Source organism: Cnephaeus nilssonii (genome assembly GCF_951640355.1).
Source record: "Cnephaeus nilssonii genome assembly, chromosome: 1".
NCBI lineage: Eukaryota > Metazoa > Chordata > Mammalia > Chiroptera > Vespertilionidae > Cnephaeus > Cnephaeus nilssonii.
The window spans coordinates 3777626-3801279 of record NC_137072.1 but is presented as its reverse complement, the minus strand read 5'-3'; the positions used below and the strand labels follow the sequence as shown (position 1 = coordinate 3801279).

The 23654-nt window shown below is 41.2% G+C and overlaps 1 protein-coding gene across 5 annotated transcripts in view; it reads left to right on the top strand.

Annotated features, from left to right (window-relative positions):
* Window positions 1-23654, top strand: part of LRRC49 (leucine rich repeat containing 49) — a 226464-nt gene that overhangs the window by 21869 nt on the left and 180941 nt on the right. For all 5 annotated transcript variants that reach the window (XR_013813530.1, XM_079771304.1, XM_079771303.1 and 2 more), the window contains one exon: window positions 5538-5604. Coding sequence is in view for 4 of the 5 variants with exons in the window: in XM_079771304.1 (XP_079627430.1) it covers window positions 5538-5604 (67 nt within the window). In the remaining variant the exon portion in view is untranslated. The remainder of the gene's footprint in view (window positions 1-5537; window positions 5605-23654) is intronic.

Genomic DNA, 23654 nt, shown 5'->3' with positions numbered 1-23654 from the left:
GTGCTTGACTGAAGGTAGACATTTACTTTGTGATTGTCAAATTACTGATTGATTTTTGTTCAGGTGGCATTTTCAGTATAAAATTACATCCTATGTGAATGTCCCAGTTCTTTTCATAAGGTTCTATTATGTGTACAGCTACACAATTCCTGCCTAACTTCCTTGAGATTTGTTCATGACTTTTCTCTTCATTCTGCTTTACTAGATAGTTTTGCAATGCCTAGAAAGAAGAGCTGTTTGGCAAAAATCTAAAAATGATTTTTATATTATCAAATAATAACGTTTAGATATGGTATTATACCCAAGCTTGATTCCCCTCCATCCACCTCCCCCCTCCACCCCCAGCATGGATCTTGCAATACCTGTTTATTCTCATTAGCCAGCAGTAATATAAGATACTTTTTCCAAGATCATGTCCTAATCCAGTGGTCGGCAAACTCATTAGTCAACAGAGCCAAGTATCAACAGTACACCGATTGAAATTTCTTTTGAGAGCCAAATTTTTTAAACTTAAACTATATAGGTAGGTACATTGTTATTAACTTAATTAGGGTACTCCTAAGCTGGCCTTTGCTAAAAACTCAAGGGGCCAAAGAGCCGCAAGTGGCTTGTGAGCTGCAGTTTGCCCACCACTGTCCTAATCTGTTCTCTGTGGTTTCTTGAAAGTTCCCATTGGTGTTGTCTGTCACCTACTATTGGATCAAGTGTTAAACTAAGCAATATAGTATCATGAAGGATTTGGGGGAATTATAGGATTATTAGGACTTGAAGTGACCTGAGAGATTAGCTCTCTTGTTTTGCAGATGGAGAAATGGAGATGAAAGGTGACTTCTGCAAGGTTAGAAGTAGGAGTATGCCCCCGGAGCAGTTCACTGAGTAAAGTGAGGAGTAAACTTTTCATACATCAAGGCATTTCCTTCTAGGTGCTCACTGTTATCTCTCCCAGAGATTTCTTCACTCGCTTCTGATTCTTGGAGTTACTGATTTATTTCTCTAGCTTCCACTTATTCTGCAGTACCATTGTCTTTCTGCCCTCCATTTCACTGTTTTCATGACATTGTAAATCTCCTTTTCTGGTTTTACTAGTAAACTTAGTTTCTAGAGCTGCTCCTTTTTCCTAATGTTTTAAATTATCTCTCAATCTACGCTCTTTTCCCGTGCCTCAAAGACACCAGTGTGTTGGACCTTTTCAATCTTTTTAAAGGTCTCTTTGCTCCTCCAGCTCTCTGGGGCCTACTGCCCTTCTCTATATTCTTACCATTGTTCAGTAAAAGAATCTAATGCAGTTCCTTTTTCCTGCCTTCTAGTCCTCCATCCTTTTGTTTGTTTGCTTGCTTTGGGTCATATTTTACTTTAATTTTCCCATAAAGAAAATAGCTCTTATTCAAGTTCTTAAATAAAAAAGAAAGTAAGTCAGAAGACAACTTTCCATATTCTCCCAACTGGCATTTCTGAAATATCAGTACAATGCAAATCTGATCCCTAAAACATATACCTAATGCTCTTCAGCCAGCTGACTTCGTCAAGGCCTTTGAGTCTTGAAGATACAAATCTATCCTGAAGCAATACTTTAGTAACCATTAGGCAAACCTGGCTGAGGACTGCTGAAGAGAGAAGCTCATCTGCCACCCTGTGCCCTCATGTTCTCTTGGGGACTTGTTGCCCCCTGCTGTTCAAGTCCAGAAAGGTTTGTCCCTACCACATTGCAAAGCACTGCACTGTCTTCTGGTCCAAGACAATGGAACCATATATGAACATTGGGTAACCAGATGCCTCTAAGTTCAAACAGCTCCAATAAATATTTCTGCTGAAAAGCTAGAAAGACCCTGCTATGCTACATTTGAAGTTTACGTTGCTACTAACGAACTCCCAACCCCTTTGTATGACTTTGAGGTTGAAGTTCTTGCCGTCTAACTGTTCTGCTTTCTGTATCCTGATTATCCTTGTGAGATCTTCTGGTGCCCTCATGATCACAGGCTAATTAATAGAACTACTCTGAATTTTCTTCTGATCACCAAGGACTGTATATAAAACTTTCTGCCAGACCCTGGGATTCCATTTTTCTTGCCTTTTGATTGCTTGAGGGTTCCCACTTATGGATTTGTCTCTGACACCTGAAAATCCTCACCTTCATATAGATCTGCAGAAGGGACCTTACCCTGCTGTCAGTAACATACTGCACCCTGCAGAGACAGGCTGTCATAAATGTCTAGAGTTCTGTAGCTACTGAAGTGATAGCAGAGCCTCGCCTTTTTCTAGTTTCCATTTTGTTCAATGGGAGAACTTAAAACAAATTTCAGGTCACATTGGTGTTAATGTAAAAATTTTCAACTATTTTGGAACTGACTAGGATTGAGAAAATTCCTCAACATCAGTACCTAATCTGATTATGGCCTCCTAGGTCAACTGATACCTTCACCTGCCTCTGAATTCTTTAGAATTCTATCTGCTTCTATGTCATTTCAGGTCCTGGGGGTGTATGGCAAAAGCATTTCATGAGAATAAGACAGCAAGATGTTTAGTTGGTTTTCAAGTTTAACTGACTGAACAACTTGTCTATTTTTATTCCTAGTTACCTGGGCAATCAGAATCTGAAGTGAGAGTCATAAAGCCACTCTGTGTCAAAGCTAAGAGAATGCTTGAAATCACAATAGACTGGGACTGTTTTACTGGATAGCTTAGTAGCATGTGAGGCCCTGGTGTTCTTTGGAAGATCTGTTGTACATTTAGTTTTTTGTGATGGGAGTGCCTTCAACGTGCCCAGAGTTTCTGGTCAATTCAGAAACATTACATTGATCCTCCAAATCAGAGAAATGTGGGCTGGGACAATCTCCATCATCACTTGTGTATAATTTCCAATATGTTAAAAATATAATTCTTAGACAGATAGATACTAATTCCAGGACATTTTTTAAATTAATTCATTGATGAGGAAACCAATAAGATGACAAAGCTGGTTCAAAGGAGGATAAGAGAAAGTGATATATAGTCAATGAAAAATGACAAATACTGGAATAAGATTGTTAGGTTATAAACAGGTTAACTTTCCTATTAGATAGAAATAAATTATATTCCTACTTGGCCAAAAATCATACTTCAGTTTTCTACAAGTTAGTATGTAACCTTACAGATAACCTTACAGAATTTGGGCTCTGACCCATAGTGAATAGATGATTTTTAGGTAGGTTTGTTGACAGTGCTCTGACATTGAGAGGACCTGCAGTCATTTCTTAGCCTTCTTTTCAAAGTCTAGTTATCAACATTGAGTAGCACCCTTTTTTCTATATTCACATATTACAGTTTTATAAAATTGTTTTTATACTATGTGTTTTTTCACTTGAATACTTATATTTTATTAAGTTTTCCAATATTATTAAATGTTCTTTGAAAATATAATTTTTATAGCTGCATAATCTATATGGGTATATATGTAATAATTTACTTATTTTCCTTTTTATTAGATACTAGAGGCCCAGTGCACGAAATTCGTGCACAGAGGGGTGGTGTCCCTCAGCCCAGCCTGTACCCTCTCCAATCTGGACCCCTCGAGGGATGTCCGACTTCCCGTTTAGACCTGGGAAGTTGGACATCCCTCTCACAATCCAGGACTGCTGGCTCCCAACTACTCACCTGACTGCCTTCCTGATTGCCCCTAACTGCTTCTGCCTGCCAGCCTGATCACCCCCTAACCACTCCTCTGCCAGCCTGATTGATGCCTAACTGCTCCCCTGCCAGTCTGTTTGCCCCTAACTGCCCTCCCCTGCAGGCCTGGTCACCCCTAACTGCCCTCCCTTGCAGGCCTGGTCACCCCTAACTGCCCTCCCCTGCAAGCCTGGTCCCCCCAAACTGCTCTCCACTGCAGGCCTGGGTCCCCCCCAACTGCCCTTCCCTGCATGCCTGGTCACCCCCAACTTCCCTCCTCTGCTGGCCTGGTCCCTCCCAATTGTCCTACCTTGCAGTCTTGATCGTCCCCAACTGCCCTCCCCTGCAGGCCTGGTCCCTCCCAACTGCCCTCCCCTGCTGGCCATCTTGTGGTGGCCATCTTGTGTCCACATGGGGGCAGGATCTTTGACCACATGGGGCAACCATCTTGTGTTGGAGTGATGGTCAATCTGCATATTACTCTTTTATTAGATAGGATAGAGGCCTGGTGCATGGATGGGGGCCAGCTGGTTTGCCCTGAAGGGTGTCCCGGATCAGGGTGAGGGTTCCCTTGGGGTGTGGGGAGGCCTGGGCGAGGGGCCTGTGGTGGTTTGCAGGCTGGCCACGTCCCCCGGCGACCCAAGCGGAGGCCTTGGTATCTGGGGTTTATTTATCTTCTACAATTGAAACTTTGTAGTTTGGAGTGGAGCCAAGCCTTCTGCTTGCTCCGTGGCGGCAGCCATTTCTGTTGGGATTTATGTATCTTCTATAATTTAAACTTTGTAGCCTGGAGCGGAGACCAAGGCAGGCCAGGGCTTCAGAAGCTTGGCTTCTTCATCACAGGGGGCAACCCTTGCCTCCTGATCTTTCCAGCTCCGTGGCTGCCGCCATTTCTGTTGGAATTTATTTTTCTTCTATCATTGAAACTTTGTAGCCTTGAGTGGAGGCCTAGGCCGGCAAGGGCAGGCAGAAAGCTTGGCTTCCTTCATTGCCGTGGAAGCCCAAGCCTCCCTCCTGCTCTCTGTGGCCGCAGCCATCTTGGTTGGATTTATTTGCATATTCATTCCTGATTAGCTGGTGGGAGTGGCTGGTGGGCATGGCTTGTGGGTGTAGCAGAGGTACAGTCAATTTGCATATTACTCTTTTATTAGATAGGATTTATATTACATACTTTTTTCCCCCCTCTAATGCTGTAATTAATATTCTTGTCCATAAATCTTTGTCTCCATCTCTGATTATTTCCTTAGTATTTTCTATTAGGTAGGTGAGTTTACCCTCATAAAGCTCATATGAGGGCAAATTGAGATTTGGTAAGAATAAGGTCTATGTTTTAGGGCATTACTTCTCAAAATGTGATCCCTGGACCAGCAGCATCAGCATTACCCAAGAACTTACTAGAAATGCAAATTTTTGGACCCTGTCCCAGAAACTCTGGAGGTGAGATTTAGCAAGCTATCTTTTATCAAGCCCTCCAGATGATTCTGATACAAACTGTTTTAGGGAATGTGAGCTTAGGCATACAAAAGCATTGAATAAAAGGCTTCTCTAGTAGCTCTGAGGTCAGCTTGCTATTAGAAAGCATCACTCTCTCCTGAAGCCTAAGGTTCTTAGAAGAATTGCTCTTTTCTAAAGATATGTTGTTTAAGCTGGGGGGACATTTCCTCTAGTAGGGCTGCATATTTAACAATACAATTAAATTGATGGGAAATATGTTTTGTGTAATATACATGTTTATATATAACCTATATATTTACATAGATAGATAGCTGTAGTTATTCCTATTGTCTGTATTTAAGTTATAGGGAATAAATAAAAATGAGTTATACCTTAGCATATTTTGATTTACAATAGATGTGATACATCTACATTTCTACTCTACTTACTCTGATTTTTAGAATCAAGAAAATCTCAAATTTGGAGAATCTAAAAAGTTTAGATGTCTTGGACCTTCATGGAAATCAGGTATTGTAAAGATTTTTTATATTTTTCTTCTTTGAGAAAAGTCCAGGAATATTGGCATTGCAAGAGTTTTAAGAATTACACTGAATTTTTCAAGAGTTACTTTACTGATTCACTGAAATGTTAAGCCTATTTACATAAGATTTGGTAATTCTGTATCTTATAATACAGAAAGCATTTGAAATCTTTATAGTAATGACAACTTTGTTTCTTACTTAATCTTTTATCAACTTATTTTAAAATATACATTATCCAACCTCAACTCAAGACTAGAATATTACTAATGCTTTTCTTCTACCTAGGTGTTCCTCCTTTATTTTGAGATAACCGCTTTTTGGATTTCACATTTATTCTTTCCTGAGTTATTTTTAGTTGGTTTTATCACATATATGTATGCCTAAATAAAACATCATTTAGTAGCATTGTCTTTTAATTTAAAAAAGGTATCACAGTGTTGTCATCTAGTTTTCTCTTTTCAGATACAATGTTATGTTAATGGAATTCATCTTTTTTATTAAGTAGGTATAGTTTATTCATTTTCACTGTTTTATGTTCCATGGTGTGGTTAGATGAAAACTTTTTTTCTCTAGTTTATTATTGATAAACATTGGGTTGTTTCCTTTTTGTTTTCTGTTTTGTTTCCTTTTGAGAATAGTACTTCTAAGAGCATTCTTGTACAGGCTTCTTCCATATACCATATGTACTCTATAATATAGATCTAGAATTCACTTTGCTGGGTTAGGTTATTAAATTCTAACTTTAATAAAAGATAATGCCAAATTGTTTTCCAAAGTGGTTGCACCAGTTTATACTCCCACCAGTACTACATAATAGATCCTATTACTTCACATCCTTTTCAACATTTAAAATTGTCAGACTTAAATTTTTGCCAATTAAATTTTTATACTGTTCCCTTGTGGTTTTAATTTATATTTCTGATTACTATATAATCTGGGCTCATTCTTCAGTTCAGTCAGTCAATTTGTCTACTCCAATATCTGTTTATTCTAATTTATCTATCTGATTTATTATGTTCCCCCTCCTGTTCTTTTCTTTCAGAACATCTTGGCTATTTCTTTTTTAACACTTTGCTCTTCCATTTACATTTTAACCTTTGAAATGTGAGTACTTACTTAGGAATAGCTATATGAGCAGAAGTTCATCTTACCCTTAAAGTAGTAAACGTACATTCTGGGATGATCCAGGAGTCCCTGCCTGTTGATGATCAAGATCTGCCATTGCCAATTGCAGTCATCCAGGCACAAACCTCAGTATGATCCTGAGGCTCTCTAAGCTTTTAATCCCAATCATTTTTATGAAAAGCTAATCTACACTAATAAAAGAGAAACATGCAAATTGACCATTCCTCCGCTACGCCCACCAGCCAATCAGGAGTGAGTATGCAAATTAACCCAACAAAGATGGCGGTGGCCATGGAGCTGGAATGAGCAGGAGGCTTGGGTTGCCCCCGGCGATGGAGAAAGCCAAGCTTCCTGCCTGCCCTGGCCTCCACTCAAGGAGGGGCTGGAAAAATAAAAGGAGGGGCTGGGGGCCTGGGTCACTGGGGGCGACCCAGGCTTCCAGCCCGCCCTGGCCTCGGCTCAAGGAGTGGCTGGGAGCCTGGGTCGCCGGGGAGCGTGGCCAGCCTGAAAATGGCCCTCAGCCCCTTACCCAGGCTGGTCAAGTCCCCATGAAGTAACAGTCCCCGCTAGGGGGCGTGGCCTGCAAACAGCCATCAGCCCCTCACCCAGGCTGGCCAGGCACCCCAGCAGGGACCCCCACCATGAAGGGGGTGTGGCCAGCCTAAAAACAGCCCTCAGCCCCTCACTCAGGCTGGCCATGCCCCCCCAGCGGGATCCCTCACCCCATGGTGGTGTGGCCGGCCTGCAAACCACCACAGGCCCCTCGCCCAGGTTGCCCTCCGCCCCAAGGGAACCCCCACCCTGATCCGGGACACCCTTCAGGGAAAACCAGCCGGACCCCACCAGTGCATCAGGCCTCTGTTTATACTAATAAAAGGGTAATATGCTACTTAGACTGGGAGACCTTCTAGACGTTCTTCTGGACAAAGCCATGGTGGTGGGGCCGAGGTAGAGACGGTTAGAGGCCAAGAGGGGAGGGCAGTTGTGGGTGATCAGGCCAGGATGGGACAGCGGTTGTGGGTGATCAGGCCGGTTGGAGGAGCCATTGGGGGTGATCAGGCTGGTGGGGGGGGCAGTTGGGGGCGAGCAGACCATCAGTGCGGGTCAGTTGGCAGTATTCAGGACAGTGGGGGGTCAGTTTGGGGTGAGCAGGCCAGCAGGGGCGCAGTTGGGGGCAACCAGGCCAGTGGGGAGGGCAGGTGGGGGCAAGCAGGCCAGCAGGGGAGGCAGTTGGGGGCGAGCAGGCCGGCAGGGGGGGCAGTTGGGGGTGAGCACACTGGCACGGGGGGCAGTTGGGGGTGATCAGGCTGGTGGGGGGGCATTTGGGGACAAGCAGGCCAGTAGTAGGGGGCAGTTGGGGGCGAGCAGGCCAGCAGGAAGAGTGGTTAGAAGCAATCAGGCAGGCAGGCAGGTGAGTGGTTAAGAGCCAGCAGTCCTGGATTGTGAGAGGGATGTCTGACTGCTGGTTTAGGCCTGATCCCTGTAAACTGGCAGTAGGACATCCTTCGAGGTGTCCCAGATTGGAGAGGGTGCAGGCCAGGCTGAGGGACACCCCTCCCCCTGTGCACAAATTTTGTGCACCGGGCCACTAGTCTACACTAATAAAAGAGAAAGATGCAAATTGTCCGTACCTTCGTGATGCCCACCAGCCAATCAGGAGTTAGTATGCAAATTAACCCAACAAAGATGGCAAGTTAATTTGCATACACAGGCTCCGAGTGGCCGGGGGTGGGACGCTTGCATTGTCACCATGGCAATGATGCAGGCATTCCACACCGCTCTAGCCGCTCTGGGCCTCTGGGCAGTGTGGGAAGGCAGAAAGGTGGCTCTGGCTGAGCTAAGGCAGAAAGGCGGCTCCGGCCCGAGCGAAGGCAGTGCCAGCAGCCAGGGGAAGGAAGGCCCATTCTTGCATGAATCTTTGTTCATCGGGCCTCTAGTGTAACTAATAAAAACTTTGATAGCTCTAGATAGGCCACCTCTGTCAGGTTATCTTGTGCCAGCCCCATCTGTGTGTCTGTGTGTGTACCTTATGGGAGGAGTGATGGTAGCCTGGTCTACAGGCTGGTTAATGTCACTCTAATACAGGGGAAGTTGCCCAGTTAGGTGGTGCTGGAAGGGGCATAAGAAAGAGTTTTGCCAGCAGGAGAAAATCATATGCAGAGCACTGAGAGTAAAAATAGCATGGTATTTTTTTTACTGCTAGATAATTTAGCAGGTATTCAGGAACGGTGAAAGGTGAGGTAAGAGAGGTAGGTAGAAGCCAGATTGTGGAGGGCTTTGTATAAAGGGCTTTGTATATCAACTAAGGAATTGATATTTTTTCTTATAGCCCACTATTTTAAGAACTATCCATGACTTAATGGTGAAACAATGTCTAACTCTAAAAAAATTGAATTGGGTAGTTAGAAAAACTAAAAGAAAATTATGTGTATAATTTTTGTCTTTTGAGTTTACGTCTGTTGGAAATAAAAGTGATACTTGGTATACATTGTGAAAATGTATTTGTTTTATGGGTGTGAAAGCATTTTGAGGAATGATGGTAGTGTTCAAGAAATAGACTTGGGTTGATCTCTTCCATGGACACAGACAATAAGGTGGTGGAGCCTGGGGCAGGGGTCGGGGGCGGGTTATTAGGAGTCAATGGGAGAAAAAAGAGGACATATTTAATACTTTCAACAATAAAGATTTTTTAAAAAAGAAATATACTGGGGAATGGAACGAGATGGATGGAAGTGAAACTGGAGACGGAACAGTTGAGAGTCTAATCCACTAATCTTGGTAAGAAGTGATAATGGCTTGGATTAAAGTAATAGCAACAGGGACATAATAAGGGGGCAGATTGGATAAATATTTAAAAAGTAGAAACATCAAGATTTAGCAATTGATTATATGTGAGTAGCAAAGAATGCAAAGGAATGTGGGAGGTTGACTCTCCATTTCTTACCTAAATTTTATTTGGTCTACTAGAATTTGTTCTCTTGGTCGATGACTGTTTTAACATGGACACAGATATGCTTCAAGAAAAATCTGTTCTTTCAGTGCCATCTTTTCCTTCAGGGAGAGCTTGCCCTTTCTGTGATTTCTTGCCTGAAAGCAGACATTTACCCTTTTTGTTATTGCTGAGTAGGAAGTTTGTCTTTATCCAGACAGAACAGTCTGGGTTACTTTTATATAAAAAAGTTAAGGCTGGAGTATCCAGCCTTTCTAGATGTATTAAGAAGCTCTGCAGTCTATCTTGGAATCCTCACTCTGATCAGTGTGACCCATAATTGGGCTTTCTAAATTCCCATAATCCCTTCTTGCTATGAAGTTTATTCACTAATCAAAAAATATGTTCTCATGCTATACCACTGTTTGCCTGAAGTTTCTATCATTTACTGTATGCTTGTGACTTAGTCCGTGGCTGTAATGAGTAACAGACTGTTTTCTAAAAGAAATGCCCCAGTATTATTAGCAGAAGGGGGAAGACACTATGCAGTTCATATAACAGTTGTGCACTCTCTTGAGCTCAGGAAAATTTCATTTTATATATTTAAATATTGCTTATCCACTTATGCTTGTTACTATTGTCTTTCACATCCCCATCTTATCTTTTATTTCTCCTATCTCTATTTTTCCTTACTATTTTAGAAGAATTTATCAAGCTTATGCTAACATGAACTAATTTTCTACAGTGTCAATTTTACTTTTTGCTGATTCCATTCATTTCTAATTCTATTAGTTTTATTATTCAGTTCTGTCATCTGCAAATACTGATAACCTGTTTCTTCTTTTACAGTTTTTGTTTAACTAATTATTTTTTATTTATTTTTAATTGTTTACAGTATTTGGTTGTCTACTTTTTCCCCGATTCACGCCACCCTGGCCCTCCCCCACCGAAGGCAAACCCCCACCGCCCCAGTGTTAGTGTTCATTGGTTATGCTAATACGCATGCATATAAGTCCTTTGGTTGACCTCTAACCGCCCCTCCCCCCTCCCCACCTTCTCTCTGAGGTTGGACCATCTGTTCAATGGTACCTTGTCTCTGGATCTATTTTTGTTCATCAGTTTATGTTGTTCATTATATCCCACATAACAGTGAGATCATGTAGTATTTATCTTTCTCCAACTGACTTTTTCACTTAGAATAATGCTCTCCAGTTCGATCCATGCTGTTGCAAATGGTAAAGGTTCCTTCTTTTTTATAGCAGCTTAATATTCCATTGTGTAGATGAATCACAGATTTTTAATCCAATCATCTGCTGATGGGCACTCAGGCTGTTTCCAGATCTTAGCTATTGAAAATTGTGCTGCTATGAACATAGGGGTGGATACATCCTTTCTGATTGGTGTTTCTAGCTTCTTGGGATATAGTCCTAGAAGTGGGATCACTGGGTCAAATGGGAGTTCCATTTTTAACTTTTTGAGGAAACTCCATACTGTTCTCCACAGTGGCTGCACCAGTCTGCATTCCCACCAGCAGTGCACGAGGGTTCCTTTTTCCCACAACCTAGCCAGCACTTGTTATTTGTTGATTTGCTGATGATAGCCATTCTGACAGGTGTGAGATGGTACCTCATTGTTGTTTTGGTTTGCATCTCTCGGATAATTAGTGACTTGAGCATATTTTCATATGTCTCTTGGACTTCTGTATGTCCTCTTTCGAAAAGTGTCTATTTAGGTCCTTCACCCATTTTTTTATTGGATTGTTTATCTTCATTTTGTTAAGTTGTATGAGGTCCCTGTAAATGTTGGAGATTAAACCTTTATCTGAAATAGCATTGGCAAATATGTTTTCCCATGCAGTGGGCTTTCTTATTGTTTTGTTGACGGTTTCTTTTGCTGTGCAGAAGCTTTTTATTTTGAAGTAGTCCCATTTGTTTATTTTCTCCTTAGTTTCCATTGCCCTAGGGGCTGTATCGGTAAAGATATTGCTATGACATATGTCTGATATTTGCTGCCTATGGCTTCTTCTAAGATTTTTATGGCTTCCTATCTTACCTTTAAGTCTTTTATCCATTTTGAGTTTATTTTTGTGTATGGTTTAAGTTGGTGATCTTATTTCATTTTTTTGCACGTATCTGACCAAATTTCTCAGCACCATTTATTGAAGAGACTGTTTTGACACCATTGTATGCAATATTAATTGAGCAAATGGCTTGAGTCTATTTCTGGGTTCTCTGTTTTGTTCCATTGGTCTATATGTCTGTTCTTGTGCCAGTACCAGGCAGTTTTGAGAACCGTGGCTATGTAATATAGCTTGATATATGGTATTGCGATCCCTCCTACTTTGTTCTTCTTTCTCAGGATTGCTGTGGCTATTCGGGGTCTTTTAAAATTCCAGATGAATTTTTGGAGTGTTTGTTCTATGTCTGTGAAATATGCCAATAGTATTTTAATGGGGATTGCATTGAATCTATAGATTGCTTTGGGTAGTATGGACATTTCAATGATGTTGATTCTACCAATCCATGAACATGGTATGTTCTTCCATTTGTTTATATCTTCCTCTTTTTTTTTCAATGTCCTGTAGTTTTCTGAGTACAGGTCTTTTACGTCCTTAGCTAAGTTTATTTCTAGGTATCTTAATTTTTTTGGTGCAATGGTAAATGGGATTGTTTTTTTAGTTTTTCTTTCTGTGAGTTCATTATCCTATCTAATAATAGACAAATATGCAAATTGACCATACCTCCAACACACCAACAAGCCATGCCCACAAGCCACGCCCACCATCCAATCAGAGCGAGTATGCAAATTAACCCAAACCAAGATGGCTACAGCCCCAGAGAGCAAGGTTTCCTAGGTAACAGAGGAAGCCAAGCTTTCCGCCTTCCCTGGCCAGGCCTAAGCCTCCACTCAAGCAACAAAGTTTCAATTGCAGAAGGTAAACAAATTCAAACAAATGGCGGCAGAATGGAGCTTGAGAGAGCAGGCCAGGGTTGCCACCGGCAACAAGGGAAGCAAAGCTTTCTGCACACCCTGGCCGGGCCCACCCGCTTAAGGCAACAAAGTTTCAATTATAACCCCAACACAAATGGCTGCCGGCCGCGGAGGGAGCCCCAGGCTTGGCTCCACTCCAGGCTACAAAGTTTCAATTGTAGAAGGAAAATAAATTCCAGATACCAGGGCCTCCACTTGGGTTGCCAGGGGGCGTGGCCGGCCTGCAAACCACCACAGGCCCCTCGCTCAGGCCGACCCACACCCCAAGGGAACCCCCACCTGATCCGGGATGCCCTTCAGGGCAAACCAACTGGCCCCCACCCCTGTACCAGGCTTTTATCCTATCGAATAAAAGAGTAATATGCACATTGACCATCACTCCAACACACAATATAGCTGCCCCCATGTGGTCAAAGATCCTGCCCCCATGTGGACACAAGATGGCCACCACAAGATGGCCAGCAGGAGAGGGCAGTTGGGAGGCACCCGGCCTGCAAGGGAGGGCAGTTGAGAGGGACCAAGCCTGCAAGGGAGGGCAGTTGGAGGTGATCAGCCCTGCAGGAGAGGGCAGTTAGGGGTGACCAGGCAGGCAGAGGAGGGAAGTTGGGGGCAAACAGGCTGGCAGCAGAGTGGTTAGGGGGTGATCAGGCTGGCAGGCAGAAGTGGTTAGGGGCAATCAGGAAGGCAGGCAGGCAAGCAGTTGGGAGCCAGCAGTCCTGGATTGTGAAAGGGATGTCCGACTCCCTGGGATCGGGCCTAAACGGGCAGTCGGACATCCCTCGAGGAGTCCCATTTTGGAGAGGGTACAGGCTGGGCTGAGGGACAACCCCCCTCCGTGCACGAATTTCGTGCACCGGGCCTCTAGTTGGTTTATAAAAAAGCCATAGATTTCTGGGTGTTAATTTTGTATCCTTTTACATTGCCTAGTTCATTTATTAAGTCTATTAGTTTTTTGATGGAGTCTTTTTGGGGTTTTCTATATACAGTATCATGTCATCTGCGAATAAGGTTAGTTTTACTTCTTCTTTTCCAATTTGGAGGCCTTTTATTTCTTCTTCTTGTCTGATTGCTATGGCTAGCACTTCCAGTACTATATCGAACAGGATTAGTGAAAGTGGGCATCCCTGTCTTGTTCTTGTTCTTAGGGGAAATGAGTTTAATTTTTGCTCATTGAGTATTGATGTTGGCTGTAAGTTTGTCATATAAGGCTTTTATTATGTTGAGGTTTTTATCAAGAAAGGATGTTGGATTTTGTCAAATGCCTTTTCTCCATTGATTAATATGATTATGTGATATTTGTCTCAATTTGTTTATGTGATCGCATTTATTGACTTGCAGATATTGTACCATTCTTGCATCCCCGGAATAAATCCCACTTGGTCATGGTGTATGATTTTTCTAATGTAATCCTCAATACGATTTGCTAGAATTTTGTTGAGGATTTTAGCATCTGTGTTCATCAAGGTTATTGGCCTGTAGTTCTCTTTTTTTGGTGATGTCTTTATCTGGTTTTGGGATTAGGGTAATGCTGGCTTCATAGAAAGAACTTGGAAGTGTGCCTTCTGAGGAGCATAGGTTTTAGTTCTTCTTTGAATAGTTTGTAGAACTTCCCTTTAAAGCCATCTGGACCAGGGCTTTTATTTGCTGGAACATTTTTTATTACTGCTTCAGTTTCTTTGGTAGTTATTGTCTTATTCAGGTTTTTTTTATTCTTCCTGATTGAGTTTTGGGAACTTATATTTTTTTAGAATATGTCTATTTCATCTAGGTTGTCCAGTTTGTTGGAATGTGGTATTCATAGTATCTATCTAATAATAGAGGAATATGTAAATTAGCCAGGATGCCGTAACGTCACGACCGAATAGCAAGGACCTGAAGCTACATGGCGCCTGGCTGGGGGCGAGGGACCTCAGGCCGTGTCCCCCGCCAAGCGGGGCTGGACGGAGGACCTCAGGCCGTGCCCCTTGCCCCAGTGCCGGGCTGGGAGACCTCAGGCTGTGCCCCCCACCCCAGTGCCCAGCTGGGGGACCTCAGGCTGCTCCCCCTGCCTGGCAGGGCTTGATGGGGGACCTCAGGCTGGCCCCCCGCCCAAGCGCCGGGGCCCGGAGCCCTCAGGCCATGCCCCCCTCCCCAGCACCGGGCCAGAGGACCTGAGGCTGAGCTCCCCGCCCTGTGGGGCTTAACAGGGGACCTGAGACTGTGCCCCCGCACCTGGCGCCAGGTAGGGGGATGTGAGGCTGCACCCCCACACATGGCGCCGGGCTGGGGGAACTGAGGCTGTGCCCCCCGCCTGAAGGGGCTTGACAGGCATGGGGCTGGCTGGGTCTGGGTCTTACCCAGTGGGGGTGAGGCCGGCTGGTTCTGGATCTCCTGGGTTTTTGAAGCGTGTGTGGGTGGTGGGCAGGCTCTTGACTCTAGGTCCCATGGTGCGCCCCAGACTCTTGACAGGAGGAAGATTTTCATATACATTTTACTAATTTTCTTTCATCTCTGACATTTCTATTATAGAGAAAGGGCAAATAGCAATATTAAAATATTTCCTCTAATTAATCCCCTTTTAATATGCATGAATTTTGTGCACTGGGCCACTAGTTTTTTTTTGTTTTTTTTGTTTTTTATAATCCTTTGTATTTCTGTGGGGTCAGTTGTTACTTCACCTGTTTCATTTCTGATTTTGTTTATTTGGGTCCTCTCTCTTTGCTTTTTGGTGAGCCTGGCTAGAGGTTCATCAATCTGATTTATCCTTTCAAAGAACCAGCTCTTGGTTTTATTGATCTTTTGTATTGTTTTTTGTTCTCTATATCATTTATTTCCACTCTGATCTTTAGTATTTCTGTCCTTCTGCTTACTCTGGACTTTTCTTGTTACTCTCTTTCTAATTCTTTGAGCTGTAGGATTAATTTATCACCATTTTTTTTTTCAGGTAGGCCTGTATAGCTATGAACTTCCCTGTCAAGACTGATTTCACTGTGAACCATAGATTTTGGATTGTTGTGTTTTCATTGTCGTTTTTTACCAGGATACTTTTTATTTCTTCTTTGATTTTTTTGGTAACCCAGTCATTATTTAATAGCATGCTATTTAGCCTCCAAGGGTTTGATTTTTTTTCATTGTTTTTATTGTTGTTGATTTCTAATTTTATGCCATTGTGATCTGAGAAGATGCTTGATATGATTTCTATCTTAAATTTGAAGAGACTTTTCCTGTGTCCCAATATGTGGTCTAGCTTTAAAAATGTCCTGTATGCACTTGAGAAGAATGTACATTCTGTAGCTTTGGGGTGAAATATTCTGAAGATGTCAATTTTTCCATCTGATCTAGTGAGTCATTTAGGATTGATATTTCTTTGCTGATTTTTTTTGTTTTTTTGTTTAGAGAATTTATCCAGTGGTGTCAACGGGGTATTAAAATCCCCTACTATGACTGTATTGCTGTTAATCTCTCCCCTGATATCTTCCAGAAGTTTTTTTTTAAATGTATTTAGATGCTCCTGTATTGAGTGCATATATGTTTACAGGAGTTATATCCTCTTGTTGAATTGCTCCCTTTAGTATTATGAAGTGGCCTTCCTTATCTCTTCTTATGGCCTTCACTGTGAGGTCTATTTTGTCAGATATAAGTATTGCTGTCCCAGCTTATTTCTCATTTCCATTTATCTGAAAAATTTTTTTTCTATCCCTTCACTATCAGTCTGTGTGAGTCCTTTGTTCTGAGGTGGGTCTCTTGTAGCCAGCAGATATATGGGTCATGTTTTCTTATCCATTCAGCTACTCTGTGTCTTTTGATTGGAGCATTTAATCCATTTACATTTAAAGTTATTATTGATAGGTACTTGTTTGTCACTATTTTTATTCTTTGTGCCTGTGTTCCTTCTTCCCTTTCTATTTCTTCTTTTTACAGCAGTCCCTTTAGCATTTCTTGCATTGCTGGTTTGGTGGTAATAAACTTTCTTAGCCCTTTTTTTGTCTGTGAAACTCCTGATTTCATCTTCAATTTTGAATGATAGCCTTGCTGGGTATAGTATTCTTGGATTCAGTCCTTTGCTTTGCAACACTTTTTATATTTCATTCCATTCCCTTCTGGCCTGATGTGTTTCTGTTGATAAATCAGTTGGTAGTCTAATAGGAGATCCCTGGTATGTAACTTTCTGTCTCTCTCTGGCCGCCTCTAAGATTCTTACTTTGTCGCTGGTGTTTGCCAATTTAATTATGATGTGTCTTGGTGTCGGACTTTTGGGGTTCATCATGTTTGTGACTATGAGCTTCTTGGATTTGTGTGAGATTTTTCTTCCCGATATCAGGTAAGTTTTCTGTCATTATTTTTTCAAACAGGTTTTCTATTCCTTGCTCTTCTTCCTCTCTTTCTGGCACCGCTATTATGCGGATGCTGTTTTGTTTTGTGTTGTCCCAAATCTCCCTTAGGCTCTTCTCCTGCTTTTTAAGTTATTTTCCAGTTGTTGGTCTGCTTCAGTGTTTTTTCCTACCTTGTCTTCTAGCTCGCTGATGCAGTCCTTAGCTTCTATTCTACAGTTGATGCTTTCTATTGTGTTCTTTATTGATGCTATGTCATTCTTCATTTCTTCTTGGTTCTTCTTCATTTCCTCTTGATTCTTAACACATGTTGTCGAATTTGTCTTCCATCCTTTTCAGCATCCTTTTGACCATTGCTCTGAATTCTTTTTCTGACAAATTGCTTGCCTCCATTTTGTTCATATCCTTTTCTGGTGATTCCTCCTTTTCTTTTGGATGGGGGCTGTTTCTTTGTCTCCCCATTTTTTCTCTTCTCAGGGTGTCTAGTAATGTGGCTTACTCTCTAACACATTGACTAAAAGACACAAAATACAATTCGATACGCCACAACACAGAGGGAACAAAACACTAATGTATTCATGACACCAATAACCCCAAATAAAGGTGACCAGCAGAGAAAAGATAATTAGGGGGAGAAAAGAGTGCAAAATATTATTGAGAAAAGAAAAAAAAGGTAAGAGAGAAAAAGAATAAAAAAGATGGAAAAATCTATGTATATGGGGAAAAAACTCCACAAAATCAACAACTAATCCAAAAAATGCAAACAATAAACACCCAGCAAAAAAGGAGGGGGAGTTGAATCTGAAGAGGCAGAGTTTATTTCCAGAAGGTAAGGTAAAGGCATTGAATGAGTGGGGAGTGGCCATGATTCAATATAGAGGAGGTAAAAAGAGAATGAGTGAATAAGAAGAAAACAAATACTCAGTGAAAAATAATAAATAATAATTAATTTAAAAATATGTATTAAATATATATATAAAAGAAAATTTATATATATAAATAAATAAAAATTTTCCCTTTCTTTAATCTATTCATCTATTTTTGGGAAAGGAGAATAGAGAGCAGATAGGCCTGCGTTTGGTGAGTGAAATTAATTAAGCTATTAGTAGAAGAAGAGAACAAGTGAGGAGAAGAAAAACAAAACATAAAATAAACAAAACAAAACAACTAACAAACAAAAAACAACAACAAGAAAGAGAAGAGAAAAGAGAAGGGTGCATGGACTTGGAGCAGGGGAGAGGAAATTAGATATATGAGTAAGCCAAAAGAGACTACTATACTAGTAATGCGTCAATAAAGCAGATAAAGATCAATTTTTAACAAGGAGTTAAAAGAAAGAGAAAAACTAAAACAGGAACAGGAGAAGAGAAACAGGATGAAAAAGGGAGAAGTGACGAAGAAAGGGTTGGCATAAAGGAAAAAATCAGATGGAGTAAAATATTTATTTAAAAAATTAAAAAATGAAAATAGAATGTAGAATACTAATCCAAAAAATAAAAATAAATAAAAGGTTAAAAAATAATAAATCAAAATATTTTAAAAAATTAAATAAAGAAAAGAGAAAAAATTTTAATTTCTTAAGTAAAAGATAAAAAATAAAAAGGTGAAGTAGTGAAATTCATTCACTTCAGCTGAGTTTTAATGTCCCTTTGGGGCTGGTTTAAGACCCCTCTCTATTGTTCTGTCTGCTACGTCTCAGTTTCCTGTTAGGTAGTGAGCACTGTTTGAAGTTCCCAGCAACCCACCACTCCTCTGTGTCAGATGCCACAGCCTTGGTTTCAGGCAGGCGGGATCAATCTCCCCACTTTGTTTTTCTGCCTGCTTTCATTTGTATTTACACGAGTCTATTTCTGACACGGCCTCTAAGTGGTGGTGTTTCTGTATTAGTTTCCGGAACCAAATGGCCCCTCAACCCAGTCCCCGAGGGCTCCCTGGGGGTATTTCAAATCTTTTTTTCCCTGCTGAGCTCAAGGCTGGGTGTGGCTGTGTTGCTAGGAGGGGCCTGGTCTTCAGGAGAAAAATGTCTGTTCAGGGTTGGAGGGATCAGACTGTCCCAGAGCTGGCCTCCTGATTGCCTATCCCTATTTTGTTCCTCAGCTTCCATAAAACCACCGTCCCCTGCATCACAGCCTTGTTGAGTGTTTGTAATTGAAAGATCCTATGCACTGGGTTTAGTGAGTAAAAGCAAGGAAATTATAAAGACAGAGCAGCCCCGCCACTGCGCGTCTCTCTCCCACCGGCACTGCATGGCTGGTGCAGAACTTCACGCTCCTTTTCTGGGTGCAGCCTCCCATGGCTGTGGGCTTAGATCTAGAGTCCCCTGCTGCCAGCAGCCCTGTAGACCCCCTTTCACAGTCGAGTGCTACATGTGTCTCCAAGGGACGCGGATTTGGTACAACGCAGTCTCCCTCTGACATTCTGGTCCCATCTGCGCGTATTTCTCCCTCCAGCCCAGATCCCCCATCCCACCTCTCTCCAGGCGACCTCTGACCTTTCCATCCACGGATTGTCTCACCAGCTGTGTTTAATTCACTGATTCTGGGTGGATGTTATTCGATTCAGCTGTTTCTTCTATCTGCTCTGTGAGAAGGCGCAGGACCCGTCTGCCTATTTGGCCGCCATTTTGTCTGCCCCTGGACAAACTTTTTAGGAGCCCGGTGGGGGAGGCTGGAGTCTCAGTGTTCGTGAGTTCGCAGCCAAGGCAGCTGGTCCCTGGCCGGTGTGGCTGTAGGGTCCCAGGTGGTGTCCAAGGTCTCCCGGAGTGGAGGTGAGGCTGGGCTCCCAGTCACAGCGGCTCTCCCCATCAAGATGGCGCAGTGTCTCCTATTTAATTTATTTTCATTTTACATTATTTACACCAAAAATATTAGGACAAATTTTAAAGCATGATCAGAATGTTATCTTTACATATTATTAAATTTACAATAAGCATATTTAGGTTTCTTCTCTTAAACCTATATGGAATCTATATGGTATTTCTCAAATGTAAGAGAAATAACAACATACAAATTGCATTCTAAATCTTAAAAATATTTTTTAGCCAACATCTGCTTTGAAGTGTTAAATAAAAAACTTCAAATAATGTGTGATGGCAGTATAGATGAGAAAATTAATCTCTAGTGATTGTGAAATTTATTTTTTTAATGTTCAGAAGAAAACTGTTATGTGCATGACTCATTGTTATTTAAGTATGTTACATTGAAAGACGGATAAAGTACCTTGAAGGACCTCTACTTACTTCTGTGTCATGCAGAAACTCATCCCCTTGTGCTATGCTTGCAATAGATATTATAATAATGGGGCTTAAAATCATGTTTAGCTCTCATCACCTTACAAGTAGTTTTGTTTTTTTAAATCCTCACTTGAAGACATGTTTTCATTGATTTTAGAGAGAGAGGGAGAGAAGAGAGAGAGAAACATCAATCGGTGTTCCTATATATGCCCCTACCAGGTACCTATCTAGGTATATGCCCTGACCAAGAATTGAACCTGCAACCTTTTGGTGTATGGGGAGATGCTCCAACCAACTGAGCCACCCAGCCAGGGCTTATGGGTATAGTTTTTACTCACCCTCACCTTACTTTCAACTCCAACTCCTCTGCTGCAGTTCATTACTTATGTGCATGTGCATACTCCATGATTCAAGTCCTCTTGTTCTAAATAGTTAATGTCCACCAATTTAATCCTGACTAAACATTGTCTCCTCTCCTAAGCACTTCTACTAATGAAGAATATCTGTCCTCACCTTTCAGTGGGGATCCCAGTCCCTCGAATCTTTTCCATACAGACTCTTGACTGCTTTCAGGATGCTTCAAATATAAATGAAATTAACAAGAGAGCATGGTATCATTTTTTTCCCTTGTCTTTTCTTTCAGAGGGTGGTTTTGCTGGGTCAAAACATTGTGAGCCAATGCTATGGGCTCCCAGTTTCTATTGGGCAGATAGTATCTATACTTCTTGTCACCTTTGTGGGACCAGGAACAATGTTAGGCACTTAGAGATGCCTCAAATGATGGACATTTTGATTACTTGATAAAATTGACTTCAAATATTTACCATGGTCAAATTATAAAATATGTTCTTTAGTTAATTTTTACAAGTTAAATGACTTTATATTATCTACAAAAGAGAAAATTAGAAATATATTTTTTAAACTTAAACCAGCTTTATTATTTTTTAATTTTTTAAAATTAGATTTAGTGGCGTGGCATTGGTTAATAAGATTATACAGATTTCAAGTGTACATTCCTATGATACATGATCTTTATGTTGCATTGTGTGCCCATCACCAAAGTAAAATCATCTTCTATCACCATATATTTTGCCCCTTTAACCTTTACTACTCCCACCCCCCTTCCCTCTGGTAACCACCATACTATTGTCTGTGTCTATGAGTTTCAGTTTTATATGCCACATGTGAGTGAAATCATATGGTTTTTAGCTTATTCTGACAGACTTATTTCACTTAGCATAATATTCTCAAGGTCCATTCATGTCACAAATGGCGCTATTTCATCTTTTCTTCATGGCTAAGTAGTATTCAATTGTATATATGTACCACTCATGTTCTTTAGCCAATCAATCATCTATCAAAGGACAATTTGGTTGTTTACATTTCTTTGCCACCATGAACAATGCTGCAATGAACACAGGGGTGCATATAACTTAATGAATAAATGTTTTCAATATTTTTGGGTAGATACCCAGAAGAGGGATTATTGGGTCATATGGGAACTCTATCCTTAATTTTTTGAGGAACCTCCATACTGTTTTCCATCATGGCTGTACCAGTTTACATTCTCACTAGCAGTGAATGAGGGTTCCTTTTCTCCACAACTTCTCCAACACCTGTTATTACTTGTTGATAATAGCCATTCTAACAGATGTGACATGGTATCTCATTGCAATTTTGATTTGCCTTTTCTTAATAGCTAGTGAAGTTAAACATCTTTTCATATATCTGTTGGCCATTTATATGTCTTCTTGGGAGAGGTGTTTGTTCAGGTCCTCTGCCCATTTTTTAATTGGATTGCTTGTTTGGTGTTGAGTTGTATGAGTTCTTTATATATTTTGGATATTAAATCATTGTTGGAGCTATTGTTTGCAAATATCTTCTCCCATTTGTTGTTTGCCTTTTGGTTTTGTTGGGATTTCTTTTGCTGTGCAGAGTTTTTTAGTCCCATTCATTTATGTTTGACTTTCTCTCCCTTGTCTTTGGGTTCAAATTCATAAAATGTTCTCTGTGATCAATACCCATAAGCTTAGTACCTATGCTTTCTTCTCTGTAACATTGTTTCAGATTTTATATTTAGGTCTGTGATCTATTTTGAATTATTTTTTGTAGATGGGGACAAACTAACTAGTTTCATTCTTTTGCATGTGGCTTTCCAATTTTTCCAATACCATTTATTCAAGAGGCTTTCTTTTCTGTATTTTTGGCTCCTTTGTCAAAAAGTATTTGCCCATTTACATGTGGTTTTATTTCTGGGATCTCAGGTCCCTTCCATTGGTCTGTATGTCTGTTTTTCTGCCAATACCATGCTGTTTTGGTTATTATAAATCTGTAATATAATTTGAAGTCAAGTAGTGTGATACCTCCAGCTTTGTTCTTTCTTCCCGAGGATTGCTTTGGCTGTTTGGGGTCTTTAGTGGTCCCACACAAATCTGATGATTTTCTGTTCTATTTCTTTTTAAAATGTCATTGGGATTTTGATGGGGATTGCATTACATCTATATATTGCTTTGGGTAATATGGCTATTTTAACTATGTTGATTGCTTCAATCCATGAACACAGACTATCTTTCCATTTCACTGTGTCTTTTTCAATCTCTTTTAATAAAGCTTTATAGTTTCCAGTATATAAGTCCTTCACATGCTTTGTTGTTTATTCCTAGGTATTTTATTCTATTTATTGCAATTGCAAGAGGAATTGTTATTTTTGTTTTTGTTTTTCTGAAATTTCATTGTTAGTGTATAGGAATGCAGTGTAATTTTATATATTGATTTCGTATCCTGCAACTTGACTGTATTTGTTTATTGTTTCTAATAGTTTTTTTGGTGGAGTCTTTAGGCTTTTCTATGTACAGAATCATATCATCTGCAAAAAGTGAACCTTTTACTTCTCCATTCCCCAATTTGGATGCCTTTTATTTATTTCTTTTGCCTGATTGCTCTGGCTAGGACTTCTATAACTATCCTACCTAATAATAGACAAATATAAAAATTGACCATACCTCCGACACACCCACAAGCCACGCCCACAAGCCACGCCCACCATCCAATCAGAGTGAGTATGCAAATTAACCCAAACCAAGATGGCTACAGCCACAGAGAGCAAGGTTTCCTAGGTAACAGAGGAAGCCAAGCTTTCCGCCTGCCCTTGCCAGGCCTAAGCCTCCACTCAAGCTACAAAGTTTCAAGTATAGAAAGTAAACAAATGGCGACAGAATGGAGCTTGAGAGAGCAGGCCAGGGTTGCCGCCGGCAACAAGGGAAGCAAAGCTTTCCACACACCCTGGCCGGGCCCACCCGCTTAAGGCAACAAAGTTTCAATTATAACCCCAACACAAATGGCTGCCGGCCGCGGAGGGAGCCCCAGGCTTGGCTCCACTCCAGGCTACAAAGTTTCAATTGTAGAAGGAAAATAAATTCCAGATACCAGAGCCTCTGCTTGGGTTGCCA